The sequence below is a fragment of the Oryzias melastigma genome, linkage group LG7 (assembly GCF_002922805.2).
Source record: "Oryzias melastigma strain HK-1 linkage group LG7, ASM292280v2, whole genome shotgun sequence".
In the NCBI taxonomy this organism is placed as follows: Eukaryota; Metazoa; Chordata; class Actinopteri; order Beloniformes; family Adrianichthyidae; genus Oryzias; species Oryzias melastigma.
The window spans coordinates 3,640,489-3,655,204 of record NC_050518.1 but is presented as its reverse complement, the minus strand read 5'-3'; the positions used below and the strand labels follow the sequence as shown (position 1 = coordinate 3,655,204).

Here is a 14,716-nt window from a genome sequence, read left to right as displayed (position 1 = left end):
AACTTACTGTTGTTCTCAAATCAGCAGAGAAACACATAATCCAGCAGTTTGCTCAATTGTGCAAGCACTGTTGCACTGTTGCACTTCTGCTTCCCAAAATTTAAGGTAAACATTCAGATACTTGATCCTTTTAGCTTTGATGGTTACGCGTTATAATGTGCACTCTTCAGAAGCATGAAAAGTAATATTATTATTCACGTCTTCTCTTTTCTACTCATAGTTTGTTTTTGTAACCTTCATTTATCCTCAGGTACTTCTGAAATGTATTGGGATTCTTAACAGATGAACGAGAGTTCTACCTTTTATTTTAGTTTAGAAGTTGCCTAATGATTTATTGAAGTATTTTCTGGGAAAAATTCAACTTGAAAACAAACTGATGAAAGCAAAAACTAAATTTGAGTCAAAGCAACAATAAAAAATATTCTACAAGCTTGGAAGCAAATGATTTATGCCAAATGTTTGCAGTACATTAACAAAAATGTTTTTTTCACTTGTACAGAGAGGATTTTCCAGTTGCCAACTCAGCTTTAACCCTCTCATACATGGAGGTCACTACAGTGTACAGAATGTTTTAATACACATGTATATGATATTTACCATAAGCTACTAAGCAAAGAAAAGATGCTCAGTTCAGAATTGATGGATCATAGATTTGGTAGGAAGTGAGATCCTATGATGACTGATGTTGAGTTCAATGTTTGTTACTCTTGTGATACTATTCTCAGTTCAGAGACGTTTTCTTTAACCATGTTTTAGAGAAATAGAGATAGAGGAACCACCACCCCAACATGATATATTACAAATATATTACAATTATACTTACCATATTGATGTTTGGTGGGGAGATACATATATCTTTATAGAACTTAAAAATATAACCTTTTCCCTTAAAGAACTTTATTCTGTATTCCTAAAGATTAAACTTAATAAAAAATCCTAACTGATCGTCATCATTTATGCATGAGAGGATCAAGAGAATGAGAACCGTCATTGATTTTTTAATTCTCTTTTATTTTCCATTTGAATTTACCAATTTTTTTAATGTTTCTTCTCAATTTTGAGACCAAATCCTGGATAATCTGATGTCTGTCCTAAGAAAATCACAAAGTAAAATAAAATTTTTAAAAAATCACATCACCACTTTGGTCTCATTCTCATCCTAATGCAATTTATAGCAGTGAACTTGTAGGAAAAAGACCCCAAAAAGCAACTTTATGAACCTTTTTTAATAATCACAATATACTGAGGCTTATAAAAGATGAGAGGGCAGATAAATAAACTGTTTATACATCACCTACAAAAAGGTTTCAGTTTTAAAAAGAAATCAATGTCTTGAAATATTAATGTAATTCCATTTATCACACACAAAAACCAAACAAGAAAACAACAATTAGATAATTTAAAGAAGTTATGTCAAAAAAATAACGAAAAGAAATTAAAATTTGTTTAAATATTACTGTTTTCAATCATTAAAAAACTCATTCCTATTCATGTGAAATGGATTTTATTTGTATAAATGGACCCATTATGACAGAAGTGTTCATTGTGTTGTCTTTTCTTTCAGTGAGTTTTTAAGAACAGAGGTTTCAGTGGATTAAAGGCAGCTCAGGAATAAATTAAACACATTGAATAGTGGTCTCCCCTTCAGATAAAAACAGACAATTCACAAACTGTAAAAACATGTTTGTATAAAAAAGGAAATTTAACATGACAATAGCAGTACAAATGTTATAAAAACACACCAAAGGAAATTTTAGACTTGGAGAAAGTAGAGACATTTTTCCAATGAGGGTTGAAACTGTTGTAAGTACAGCAGTCGACACAGAACAAAGACCAAGATTCTCCAGTTATGGCCTTTTTCAGTCTCATGTTCAGCCTCTTCTGGGCTTTTGGCCAACAAGATGCTCACTTGACTTGTAGCTTTGGACTCTGTAAGTTTTCCATTGTGATCTTGTGACCAAAACAGTCGCCAAAAACTAAAGATAAACAGCAGCTTTTTCCTTGCCTTCTTAGGAGCAAAGACACTGTTGTGTGAAGAATCCTCATTTCTGAGCTGAAGAGGTCGACTTGGATCTGTTTGCTAAACTTGCTGAGTTTTTTTAAATCAAAGAATACGTCTATTTAATGCTTCAAAGTCAAACAAAAAACTTTAGTAGTTGCTTGAATGATCCACATTTTTTGTAATTAGATCCTTGTGGTGTGGAAACGATGGCTGTGGTGATCCCTTCCTTTGAACGGCAACTGACCACAAATCTGCAGCAATAAAAACAAATTTCTATCAGAACGATACACAAAATGACTGGAAGATTTGACAAAAAAAAGTTTTATGAATATCAGGTTATAAATATACATTTAAGCCCTTGATGCCTATTGATGCAAATACGCATCAAACCACTTCTCCTTCAAACTTGTCATAATTTAGCATCACCTTAAAAGCAAATCCATAAGTGTTTTCTTTTTTACTTTTTTGAAAGCTGGAAATAAAGCATGGAGGGGTAAAAAATAGCTTAGATAAAGAGAGTCTATTGAAAAAAAAGCTGTTTTATATGTAAAAACATACAAATTGGGGGCAGATTTTGAATCTGAAGACAAAAAAATGTTATTGTTTCCTAAATATTGTGTCTTTATCTGTTTATGGGTTAACATGAAAGGTCAATCCCACTGTGAAGTAGAATCTCATTCTCCAAATATGTTATTGCGAATTTTACACAAAGTAAATATATTACATCAGCATTTATATGGATTATGTTTTTGCATGGATTACATTATTGTATTTGAATTCAAACATCTTTACCTCTAGCGGACGCTCCTTCGTTAAACTTCAGTAGATTTTCCAATTATAATCTCATCAACCTGTCATGAAGTGAGACAGATGTTATAGAGTTGTTCAATCAAGAGACAAATATGCAAACAAACATTTTAATTCTGTCCATGTTTTCACAGTCAGGACCCCTCATTTTTTGGTAATTCTTTAGACGGGTCATGTTCACCTGTGTCTGGGGTTTAGCCAGATGCTGTGGTTTGGGGGGAAGGCCTGGCTTCTTTTTAACTAGTGCTGGTGAGCTGTTCTTCCTCAGGCTGGGAGTCCGACAAAGTGCCAGCTGTTGCTGTGAACTCTGGGATACGAGCGAGGAGTCATCCACCACCTCCCCACTGATGGCAGACAAGAAGCTTCGGTCTGAGATGCTGAAGGAGTTTGTGCCTTCCCCTGATGACTCTGTGGTGTCCACTTCAACCCAGATGAAAACGGGATTAATTCAAGCAAAAGTTCAAATTCCTGTTACATTTTTGCACTGAATCATAAAATCTTAGAAGCAGATTTTCAGATTAAAATGTAACTTTATATTCTGATAACTTACAGACTAACGAGCTCATAAGTTTATAGTGCTGTGGAAGGTTGTGCTGATGAAGATGACTGAGTTCATTTTCGGTCACGACCTCTGGAGAGGAGCGCACAACTGGATTGGCGTCAGCACACTGCGACGTGATACCAGGACAGCCGGCAGGGGGCAGCGAGCCACGGCCAGAGGAGGATGATGATTGGCTGAGCGTGGTGGAGGCGGTGCTGCCAGAGCCCACGGAGTGAGGCCGAGGATGATCTAAAGCCCTGTGTGAACAACACGCCACAGGGACTGACGACACAGACATGTCATCAATGAGAATATTGTGGTGAGAAATCAGGACTGCTGCTGTTTCCTCTTCAACTATTTATTTGTTTTACATAACCATAAAAATAAATGTGTCACATTGTTTTTTATTCACAAAAAGGTTACTATAATGACATTAACATCTCGATTAATGTCTTATAAATCGTGACATACATTAAAACTATATAAATGCTTTGCATCAATATGAGTTGATGCAATAATATTTTTTTTTTTGACACCTCCAATGTCAGCTTGGAGACTATAAGCTTGTGAGGGATGGGAAAGGGGGCGGGGTTGTTCTGAGCTACTGCAGATGTGCAAAAATGATGTCTTAAAAAGCAACATAGGCTTTTTGATGTTGGCTAAACATTGAATAGTCATGATTAAAGACCACTGGGAATGGTTTTATTACAGAAAAATATATAACTTGAGTGGGACTTTAATACATTTTTTTCACAAAAAGATTATGGTTTTTTCTTGTTGCTCTAAGTGAAAACTAAAAGATTTTAATAACCAGAAAAATGTGTTTTAACATATTATTGTGACAATTTTCAGATAATGAAGGACATATAATAAGAAAATTAAGCTCAAAATTGCATTTTTTAATATTTCTTTACTCAGATCATTGTGAATAAGGAGCAGATGAAAAAATACAGTTGGTAAAATAACTATTCTGTGGCGTAAGAACACACTGGGTGAGCCACAAGTTTCCTGCGCCACGTCTTTGTTTTTTTAATCTGGCATTTTGCACAAAACTGTCAGGATAGCTCCACTATTGCTTGCCCTTTTTGGGGACCATTTGAGGGCCTGTAAACTATCGTATAGTGTGTAAACAGAGAGCTCTCAGCAACAGAAAGGGGAAGAGGGGGCGGGTTGCTCTGCGCCAATGATCCCGCCCACAACTCAGAGGCAAAGTTTAAATGAACTACTGCCACTCTGCAGAAACTATGTCCTAGAAAAGACAGATTTTTAGGTTCAGCCTACACGGCATAATCCTAATTAAAAGAACCTTGAAAATGCTTAAAATAGAGTGGGTCATCAAAGTGTTGCTCCTTACTTCTTCCAGGCAAGACACAGTTGACAGCACGGTTACAAATCGCAGCTTCACTGGGCTGAATATCCATGTAGAGTTTTCGGCCTATTCCCATGAATACCCTCTCCTGCAAACGCAGCTCTACGAGAAGAATTTAGAAACAATTAAACAAAAAAAATTTGAACGTTAAACTATATTTGCAATTTTTTGGAGCTTAAGAAAAGCTGTTACATGTTGTCACAACCTCTGCTGTGAGCAGCCTGATCCCACAGAATGCTCTCCAGGTCGGTGGTCCAGGCCTTCTTCACCTCTATGCTAGAAGCCTTCAAAGTATACGTGTCCTCACTTTTCCTTCTGCGGAACCAGATCTCAAAACACAGACTGCCCACGGAGGAATTGTGAGTCATCCCAATGTCATTAGTCTGGAAAACACAATGACAGACAATGAAAAAAAGAAGTTTGTAGTCTTTATATAAAAGGAAAAAAATGTCTTTACTTAGCTAAATAAAACGATATGAATCCAAAATCTTGCAAATCTGTTATTTTTTTTCTGATAAATTTGCTTTGGGCTCAAAATTCAGTTATTTAAAGAACTTGGAAGTTTACATAAAAAAAAGACAAAACTGAAATTTCCTAACACTACGAGGGGTACATTTTGACAAACTTTGTTTATTTATTGCAATTTAAATGTAAATGTAAAGCTAGGAGGAGTACATTTTTATTATAAAAAAATAAAAATCGGAGCTATACATCTGCTAAGCTGAAAGGATGTTAAACACTAGGTTATTCCACATTATTGCAGCGTTTAAACAAAGCTTAAAGGGAACTGACAAAACCCTTCAAATTTTAAAACAATTTGGACTTTCTAAGATATAGTGGCTATTTGGAAAAAAAACAAAAAAAGTAAAAGTTGCAAACCTTAAATGACTGCTTGTAGACATAAACATCATTTCCAACATCTGTTTTCTTAGGCTTGCTGAAGAGAATCAAATCTTCAAAGAGGAAGATGCGGCGAATACATTTCTTCTTCCTAAAGAAAACTGTAAATTCGTCCTGGCGAACCAGCTGCCCCTGTTCTTTTAAATTAATCTGCTGGGGACAAAAGGGCAAGATAAAAGATGTTAATCACATCTAACATGGTGTTTCAAAGATGAGTGATGCATTTGGAGATCTTACATCACAGTCCTGGATGGCGTCCATGGTGAGCAAATCATTGCCATGACGCATCTGAAAGCGAACCAGGTCTGCAGCAGCCTGGATCTCAGCCAGCTCCCTCTCCCTCTCACTGCTCCTCAGGTCAGACACATAAGCAGGAGGGCCACACACACCAGACCCAGAAAAGGCTTCGTCAATCCTTTCTTTTGGTCTGTATGATCTGGATAAAGCCAGCATGTCCTGCAGCAGGAGGCTGTATTTGCTGATCCTCTGGATCGGCCTCAGTAAATATGATGACAGATCCATCATGTCTCCCAGCTCCTGCTGCTTCTTCTGTAAAGAACACGTCAGAAATTGTTATATATTGTCAAAAACTGACAAAAAATTTGTGCCAAATGAGAATAGATATTTTAAACATTAAATACAGCAAAGGAGATTCAACTGTTTTTTTTTTTCTTTTTTGTACTTTCGTTATTTTAACTGAGCAGTGGTCTTGTGAGTGTGAAAGACGGCGAATAAATAAAAACAAATCATTATTATTACTTATCATCACTATTAATTTTGACATTTTTCTAATAAACATCTGAATTTTGTTGCATAATGCCAAAACAATTATAACAAGCAAACAAACAAACAATAAAAAAAACATATAAATAAAACAAATGTACAATCAGCTTAAGAATAGCATATGCACTACACAACTATACTATACTATACTATACTATACTATACTATACTATACTATACTATACTATACTATACTATACTATACTATGCTATGCTATGCTATACATTAGTATATTGCACACTACTATACTATACTACATTCTAGTATACTATCCTACACTAATATATTATACTGAACTCTAGTGCAGGGGTCACCAACGTGCATATAAAATTAGGTTTTATTTATTTATTTATTTATTTTATAAATTACACTTGCATTTAGATAGATTTAAAAATTAAAGTGTCTTAAAAATATGTTCATGATACACGAACTTTACAAAAGTTTGGGTGACCTCTGACCTACTCCAGTTCAAAGATCATTAATTTTGTTAAAAATGCTGCAGATTTCGTCATTAGTTCAAAATGTAACAAGATTTGTTTAAAAATATGTAAGTTGATTTTTCTTTAGCATTAAATTATGGATAAACATGGTACAACATAGTGAAAATGGGACTTTTTTCCATGAAATGTAAGTGATCATCGGAAAATTTAACAATTTCTGAAATTAATAAAGTGCTTAATATAGATATCTGTTTCCGAGGTTGTTGATATTGTTGATAATTATGGGGAAAAATTAGTGTCTTCAAATAGAGGAGTATCAACATTTATTATTAATATTGTATAACTACGCAAAATGTGTTACTTCAAAATGGTAGCCCTTCGCATGACTCAGTACCCATGAGGTAGCCTTCAGTTTCAAAAAGGTTGGTGACCCCTGTTCTAGTGTATTATTCTCCACATGAGACAACCAGCAGATCAGAATTAAACACTCAGACTTTTATATTTATTATGTTTTTTTTTTATATTTGCAGCTAAGTAGTTCACATTTTTGCTAGATAAACAGCACTACAAAAGAAGACTGACCTTAAAGAGATCATGGCGGCGGTGCAGAATCAGAGCATCGGACTGTGGTTTGTTCTTACTGTACAAAGAGTACAGACCAAAACTCTCACTCTGCAGAAAAAAATTAGGTAAAAAACAGGTTAAAGGGATAATATATTTAACAGAAAAACTTCATGGAAGGAGAAAAATCACAATAGTGGGTGTTTTCTCACGTGTCTGAGGAAGCAGCGAGCCATCATGGCGGGCTCTCTCTCACAGGCCTCCAACTCAGGCAGGAAATAGTGGTTGTGGAAGTCATAGAGCTTCTCCAGGTTTCCAAAAATGATCCCTCGTTTTCCTCTGAGGTCTTGGGGAATGTCCAGTCTGTCCATGAGGGGGAAGTAGTGGGTCAGGATGTAACCAAGTGAGCGCACATATTCCCTCTCTGTGAAAACCAGCTCTTCCATGACACGCTGCAGCCTCCTGGAAAAACAGACATTAAAAATTCAATTGCTGCCAATGTAGAGCTACTACAACTTTATGGTTTTACAGACATTTACTGAGAGTCGAAGAAAGTTTCAAATATCCTGGTGTTTTTCTCTTGTCTCAATGTATCACTGTCAGAGAGGACTTTTTAAAAGAACATATTTTTTAAATGTAACTTTTTTCCATCCTTTTTTTCCAATCAAATCTTGAAATGGCTGATTAGCTTTCCTGAATGTACCTCTAACTGACCTTTAAAAGGTGAGGTCAGCAAAGAACATTTATTACAGCAAAATATGGAGTTGAGAAGGGACATTTTTTTTCAAACCAAAACTTAATTTAAAAAAATCTTACAAGTAAAAAGAGTTAAATGATTTCTCACTCCAATAAAAATGTGCTCATATGATGTTCAGATTAAAACAAATATTTTTAAAACTTGATAGTGTTGTTTTATGTATTTATGATTAAAAATCAGACTAAAAGTCTGCACAGTCCACTTAGCTGATGTCTTAACATTTGCTATAATTTTTTGCATAAAAAACAGAAACATAGACTATCTTTTGTCACTTGCAGATCACGTGAATAGATTTTGGACAGACTAACAGAGTTGGAGATCGTGCTTCAGAAACAAAAAATGACTAAAGAGGCAAAAGACAATACCTGTGGCTCTTCATTGTCAGCTTAGAACAGAACAGAATCAATAAAATCATATTAAGTCCCACAACAACTTTAAAATATTGCAAAAATATTACTTTGCATGACAAACATCTGTGATTGGGTTTTTTTTTAATTTGCAATAAATAAATGTAAACCTTCACACTTACAGAGCACTGCTTGCACTCTCATGTGGCTTTGCCAAACAAAAAGATCCCTCATATCCTTGGCCAGGCAGACTGGAGTGTTTGCAGGACGCGGCCCCGTTTCCTCCTAAAGCCCCCTGGTCGCTCGCACAGGAGTCCTCTGAACAGAAGCTCCCATGACGAGAGATCTGAAACTTCTGAGCTTCCTGGAGGATTCGGCACGATGGCTGACCGTGGTGGGAACAGGAGGAAGGCGGTGGAGTCCATTGTTCAGAGGGAGTGGAGGAGCCAGCTGCTGTGACTCTGGTGTTGCTCAAATCCTGGCTCACTGATCTGCGCCCCCAAGGGAACCACTGGCAGCCGACGTTGTGGGACTGAGACAAAGCAGCAGCATCCCTCTCACTTCTGGCTCTGCTCAGCTCTCTCTTTCTCGCCCCCTTTTCATTTTTCCTTGAAGACCTGCCAAAGTCCAAAAGGTAGCTTAAAATATTTAGTGAAATCACTGACTTTAAATTTTAAGGATAACTACTCGAATTATCTTTTGAGCTACTTTATAAGCATTCTCAATGGTCCTTAATTATGATTATTGTGTTTTTGGACAAAATTAAAACAAAACTGTGTCGTTTTCCAGGACATAGTGTCTGTAGAGTGGCAATAAAAATCTGTCTCTTAGTTGTGGGCGGGACTGTTGGTAAGGAGTAACTCCACCACCCCTTCACATTACCCAAAACTGAACACTCCCAACTAAAAACTACAGGTGGCTCGCAATATTTGAGCTATCCAGCTGAACAGTTTTGAGCCAATTGCCAGTTCATAGGAGGAAAACGTAGACGTACGTGGAGCTAGTCATCTACAGGTGAATGCATCAGAATGGAGCAGAGTAGGGAGCTTGTGGCCTACCTATTTCAGACGCCACAATTTCATTCTTTTTCCTATTGTTTTTTTTTCTCATCTGCTCTTGATTCACAATTTGAATACATAAATACTCAGAAGTGCAAATTTAAGCTTAATGTTTTTAATGTACGTCTCTAAAGACCAACTCTAATGAAAATCATGTTTTTGATGTGGTCTTGAGGCATTTTTCTGATAATAAAGGACATGGACAACTGTTTTAAAATATTTCAAGATTAAAATACTGCGTTTTTGAGCATTTCTTTATTTAAATTTGTTTGGATTAGGAGTAGATGAATGAATAAATGAATGAAAACCCAGGGTTTGAAAAAGCTGGAGTTTGTGACAGTGGATGGCCAAAGTCTCCCTTCTCTGCTTCATTTCTGAAGCATCCACTTACAAACAAATAGATCCATTAACATCTTCATTTGCCTCGTCTGTGCTGCCCTCTGGCTTAAAACTCTGCGGCTGAATAGCTCCAATATTGCTTGCCCTTTTTTTTCTTTTTTGTTGCTACGCTACTGTTAGTTTAGGTTTGTGAGGTGCTATAAGCTAATGGAAGAGAGCGTAAACAAAGCGTTGACGGGAAATTAGCGGACCTAACTTCTGTGTCAGAGGTGAATTTCTGATGAGCTTCTGAACTCTGCAGTAAACCTGTCTTAAATTGATGACAGGGTTTTTGATTCTTGCTAAAAAGCTGGATAATCATCATTAAAAGACCTCTAGGAACGATTTTACACTGTATATTAATATGGTTTAATGATCTAGCAAGGGTGTCACCTGTGATGTGACTGAGTGATCCTGGACTCCTGGCAGATTTTACTCCTGCTGTTTTCTTCAGGTTTGATGACGATGTTACAACAGGCTGCAGTTGTTGAAGTGGGGCTGCTCTCGCTGAGGGTGGGCCTCCTTTCCTTTGCGTCTCCAGATGCTGAGACAACATCCTCCCATTGCGGTCGCTCATGTCCGAAGCTTGATTGTACCATCAAGCTTTGTCCACCAGGAGGGGCAGTCTGATCATTCGTACACACCACGTCCACAAAATGACCAGCACACCACCGGTTAAAGTGTGCTTGTTGGTAGTAAAGCTCATCCACCTCTTGCATCCTCTCTTGGAGCTGCTGCCGGGCCTCCTGACATCTCAGCCAGGCAGCATTCCAGACTCGCATTCCCCGAGAGCTCCGGAGGGAGCTGGCCTGGGCCTTTACCTCCTGGAAACTCTCGGAGCTGAAATGCCGGAACCTTTCTTGGAAAGCCTGAAGAATGAAGCTGTCAGCAGAAGATGCTGACATGTTGGTGGAGATTGGATCGGAGCTTTGAATTGTATGGATATCAGGCTGACAGCTATCTGTCACGCTTACAACAGAGTTCTGGCTCTGTTTGAAGGGCTGAGTGCTTGTATGATTAACCAGTGAGACACTGTCAGCATCTTGTTTTTTGTGGAGTCTGGGTCGACTCTGGTTCAAGTAATCCGTGCATTCAGCGGCCAGTGTTGTAGCCTGTGAACATACCAATTATAATAGTGAAGAACAGTCATTTTTTACATATATATTCAAAGAAATGAATTGCAAGTTGTGTGAAATGTTATTTTGTCAATATTAGTTTTACCTGCTCACAAAAGTCGCACACATTGACCACGATCTGCAGCTCACGCCCGCATTGCTCTGCTCTACACAAGAAGTCCTCAAGATTAGATTTAAAAGAGCGAACATAAGCCCCAAAAATCTCAGTCTCCGGGTAGAGGAGCCCATTTTTCTGGAGCCTTTCTGCCTCTGACAATAAGGGTGCTGCGTGATGTCTTCGGTCCTGGAAATGACATGAATTGAAACAACCAAAGTGACAAATTAACAAAATGGGGAGACAAAAAAACAAACTTGGACTCACGTTGGCTTCAATCAGGAAACTTGTGAAGCTGTTAAGAATCTGTTCCATCCTGTCACCAGATTCTTCAACTGATTCTGCCTCCAGCAGGTGGCGCTCTCCCTCTTGGTTAAACCACTGCTGGATCTGTCTGAGGTGTCCCTCCATCTCTCTGAGGGGCACCAGATACTCCAGATGTTCCAGTGTCACGTTGGTCTTCTGGACCAGGATGTGAGCCTGCTCCTCTACGTAGTTATACAAGCTGGTCACTGAATCCACTGCATCACTACATGAGGAAAAACAAATACGGAAAATATGTTTAAAGAAACTAAAAGTTTAGTAATTCATATTTTAAGGATTTATTCTCCTTACAGGTAAAACAGCAAATATTTCCTGATCCTGTCAGCGTTTTCCAATGTTTAGAACAAAACTTTTTCTTTAAAGTAGGGAACCATAAACAAAACAATCATTTTTTTTTAAATTGTGTTTTACATTTACCTGAGGTCTTCACATTGAGGATATTTTAAGTCACTTTCCTTCCTCAGTCTAGCCAGGATAGCCCCGCCCTCTCTCTGCAGGCTAACTAACCGGCTGTCCTCCAAGACATCCCTCATCAGAGTCTTCCGGTCCATCATGCATTGCTGCACAGCCTGTTAAACAAAAATAATTGCATCTTTATGCAATATATAATCACGCTTTTCAGTCATTTTTTGCTTTTTTCTATTGAAGACAACATTACCTGCACAGTATCAGTCATCTGAGGTTGTTCTAATTTATGAAGTGCTCTATGTAGCAGGTTGGATGCCTCGTGAAGGCCATTTACAAACGGGAAGAGTCTCTAAAAACCAGACAAACATTGCTGCATATGTCAAACACACCAGAATTGATCAAAACTCACAATTTGTATAATTATACATGAATTACACTTGTAAGTATGGTGATATACAAATACAAAATATGAATCTCTTTTTGGTACAGAATAGAGCTAAAAAAAATAAGACATAAAACAACTTTTTGGAGAATCAACTATCTCACAATTAGACTTGGTTAAGGTAAAAAAAACAGCTACATTTTTTAAATACATAAATGCCAAATAATCCTTCCAAAAACAGAAGAGTTCATTCAAACTCAAAGGAATGTGAAAGACAGTCTATAAGACCACTGGCGAGAATTATTGTCAAACATTTTTCCCTTAAGGTGTTCAAATACTATCCGATTTCTTTTTTCAAATGCCAGAATTGGTAGACATTGGCAAGAGTAAATAGAATTAAACAAATGTTTTGTGAAAATAGTAAATTTGAATGTTAACTGTGTGATTTGTGTAGTGTATTCTTTATACACAGTGTAAAAGTCACTTTCTTTTGTTTTGAACTTGATTAAAATCAACAAAACACTAAGTTTTTTCTGATTGTATTCAAACCTAAAAGAAAATAAATGTGAATTTTTGTGAGCTACACAGAAGAACTCTGTGCAATTTCATTGAATGAAGGGCATAGACGGTCCAAAAATAAATGTATCCAAACACAATTAAGTTTAGCCTCAAAAGGGGTTTACACAACTATGCACCTCATGTGTATATTATAACCCCCTATGGTGACAGTGAAATCTATACAACACAAAAATAAAGATGAATTGAAGCTAAAAATTGAAACTGCTCATGTAAAACATCTCACCTGGTGCACCTCCATCCAGACACAGGGGCTGCGAGACAGCGTCCCATCCAAGTTTGAGCTCAAGAAATTGATCTCTACCAGCTTCAGCAACGCTTTCATTGATGTCACCACATCGGTCTGCCTTTAGATAACAGAATTCAGATTAAAGGAAAAACCCTCACCTCTTTCCATAGCTTTCTGCATGAATGAATATGTTTTTTATAAAAAAATCAAAGGTGTAATGCAGTGCAATGTATTACCATTAAAGCTTTGAAAAATGTTGACTAAAGAGGCCAGCAAGACTTAGAGACAGTTACCTTTGTATAGGCCTGTCCCTAAGATTTTCCTTTTTTTTTTTTTTTTTTTTTTTTTGGCATAAAATAAAGAAATAAAAAATAAGTGAGGAAGGTGACCTGTATCCCAGGACATTTTTCAGGTAGAAGAGCATTGTCTTTGTCCACCAGGAGTACCAAACTATTCACTATACAGGGATGCAGCTCCTGAAACACAATAAAGCAGAATAAAAAACAATATTGATCTACATTTAGCAAAAAAATGCCATTAATCAAACATGAAAACTTGTCATAAAATCCTAACTACTAGTAGGATGTATGCAGCTTTAGATTACATCACAATGGTGAGGGACTGTCTTCCTTTCTATTGTGAATTACAACACTATCAGGGTGCCAAAGTGCTTTACAATAGAAAGAGAGATAAAAATAACATTTAATATTTAGTAAATTAAGAACAAAAAAAAAATAAAAACAGCATAAAATTAAAACAGGCAACAAAATATATTAAGAGACAGATAAGAATTCAATTCAACAAGTCTTTAGTTGATGTTTAAAACTGTTTAGGTCTGATGTCACGCGTAATTCTGAAGGAATATTATTCAATGACTTTGGGGCAGGCCCTGCGACAGACTGGCGACCTGTCCAGGGTGTACCCCGCCTTCGCCCATCAGTAGCCGGGATAGGCTCCGGCACCCCCGCGACCCCGGAAGGGAAGAAGCGGTCAAGAAGATGAATGGATGGATGGATGGACTTTGGGGCAGCAACGATCACCCCAATATTTCTATCGTGACCTTGCAGACTTTAAAACTCTAGAATGGCTGCAAAACACTTTAAAAGCTCTGTTAAGTAAGTTGGATCAATGTTCTTAATTGCACAATGCAACCACACCTGAAGTTAAAAATATAACGCCCGCTTGTCTAAAACGAAAATTCCAATTACATCAGCAATAAAGTTTGTGCTTATTAGATAAGATAACATAGATCTGCTGCAGTATTGACATTTATTGATCCATGGGTTACCCACTTGAAGATCCATTAAGGCCTTGTAGAGCTGGGGTTGTGGATGTCTCTTCTTGGCATCAAAAATAACCGTCAACCCAGCATCTCTGACTTCTTTCCTGAAAAAAAGTTTTAAAAAGTTACTTTTTCATTTTCTTAAATCAAACATATAATTTCTCTGCCAGGTACTTGTAAAAAAAAGTTTTCATAATGCCTAGGGTCCAGTGCTTTGACATTTTAGAGATGCATCTCAATTTAAACTCATATTCCTTTCCCCTTATTTGTGCAACAATGTTCTTTTTGTCAAAAATGGGTAAGTTATGTAGCAGAACAGACTCACAAACTATAGCTATGAA

At 37.1% G+C, this 14,716-nt stretch overlaps 1 protein-coding gene across 2 annotated transcripts in view; it reads right to left on the bottom strand.

The window, feature by feature from the left end:
- Positions 1 to 843: 843 nt before the first annotated feature.
- Positions 844 to 14,716, bottom strand: part of LOC112158992 — a 28,466-nt gene continuing 14,593 nt past the window's right edge. The window contains exons 6-24 of one of the 2 annotated variants that reach the window (XM_024292735.2): positions 14,386 to 14,479; positions 13,483 to 13,569; positions 13,091 to 13,207; positions 12,157 to 12,255; positions 11,916 to 12,067; positions 11,442 to 11,703; positions 11,166 to 11,363; positions 10,338 to 11,056; positions 8,691 to 9,125; positions 7,617 to 7,866; positions 7,426 to 7,515; positions 5,857 to 6,168; positions 5,599 to 5,772; positions 4,925 to 5,102; positions 4,705 to 4,821; positions 3,360 to 3,632; positions 2,991 to 3,229; positions 2,795 to 2,853; positions 844 to 2,253 (exon numbers count right to left, since the gene is read on the bottom strand). In XM_024292735.2, coding sequence (XP_024148503.1) covers positions 2,815 to 2,853; positions 2,991 to 3,229; positions 3,360 to 3,632; positions 4,705 to 4,821; positions 4,925 to 5,102; positions 5,599 to 5,772; positions 5,857 to 6,168; positions 7,426 to 7,515; positions 7,617 to 7,866; positions 8,691 to 9,125; positions 10,338 to 11,056; positions 11,166 to 11,363; positions 11,442 to 11,703; positions 11,916 to 12,067; positions 12,157 to 12,255; positions 13,091 to 13,207; positions 13,483 to 13,569; positions 14,386 to 14,479 — 3,835 coding nt within the window. In that variant the 3' untranslated portion in view covers positions 844 to 2,253; positions 2,795 to 2,814. The remainder of the gene's footprint in view (positions 2,254 to 2,794; positions 2,854 to 2,990; positions 3,230 to 3,359; positions 3,633 to 4,704; positions 4,822 to 4,924; positions 5,103 to 5,598; positions 5,773 to 5,856; positions 6,169 to 7,425; positions 7,516 to 7,616; positions 7,867 to 8,690; positions 9,126 to 10,337; positions 11,057 to 11,165; positions 11,364 to 11,441; positions 11,704 to 11,915; positions 12,068 to 12,156; positions 12,256 to 13,090; positions 13,208 to 13,482; positions 13,570 to 14,385; positions 14,480 to 14,716) is intronic. The other variant, XM_024292736.2, reaches the window with a different exon arrangement.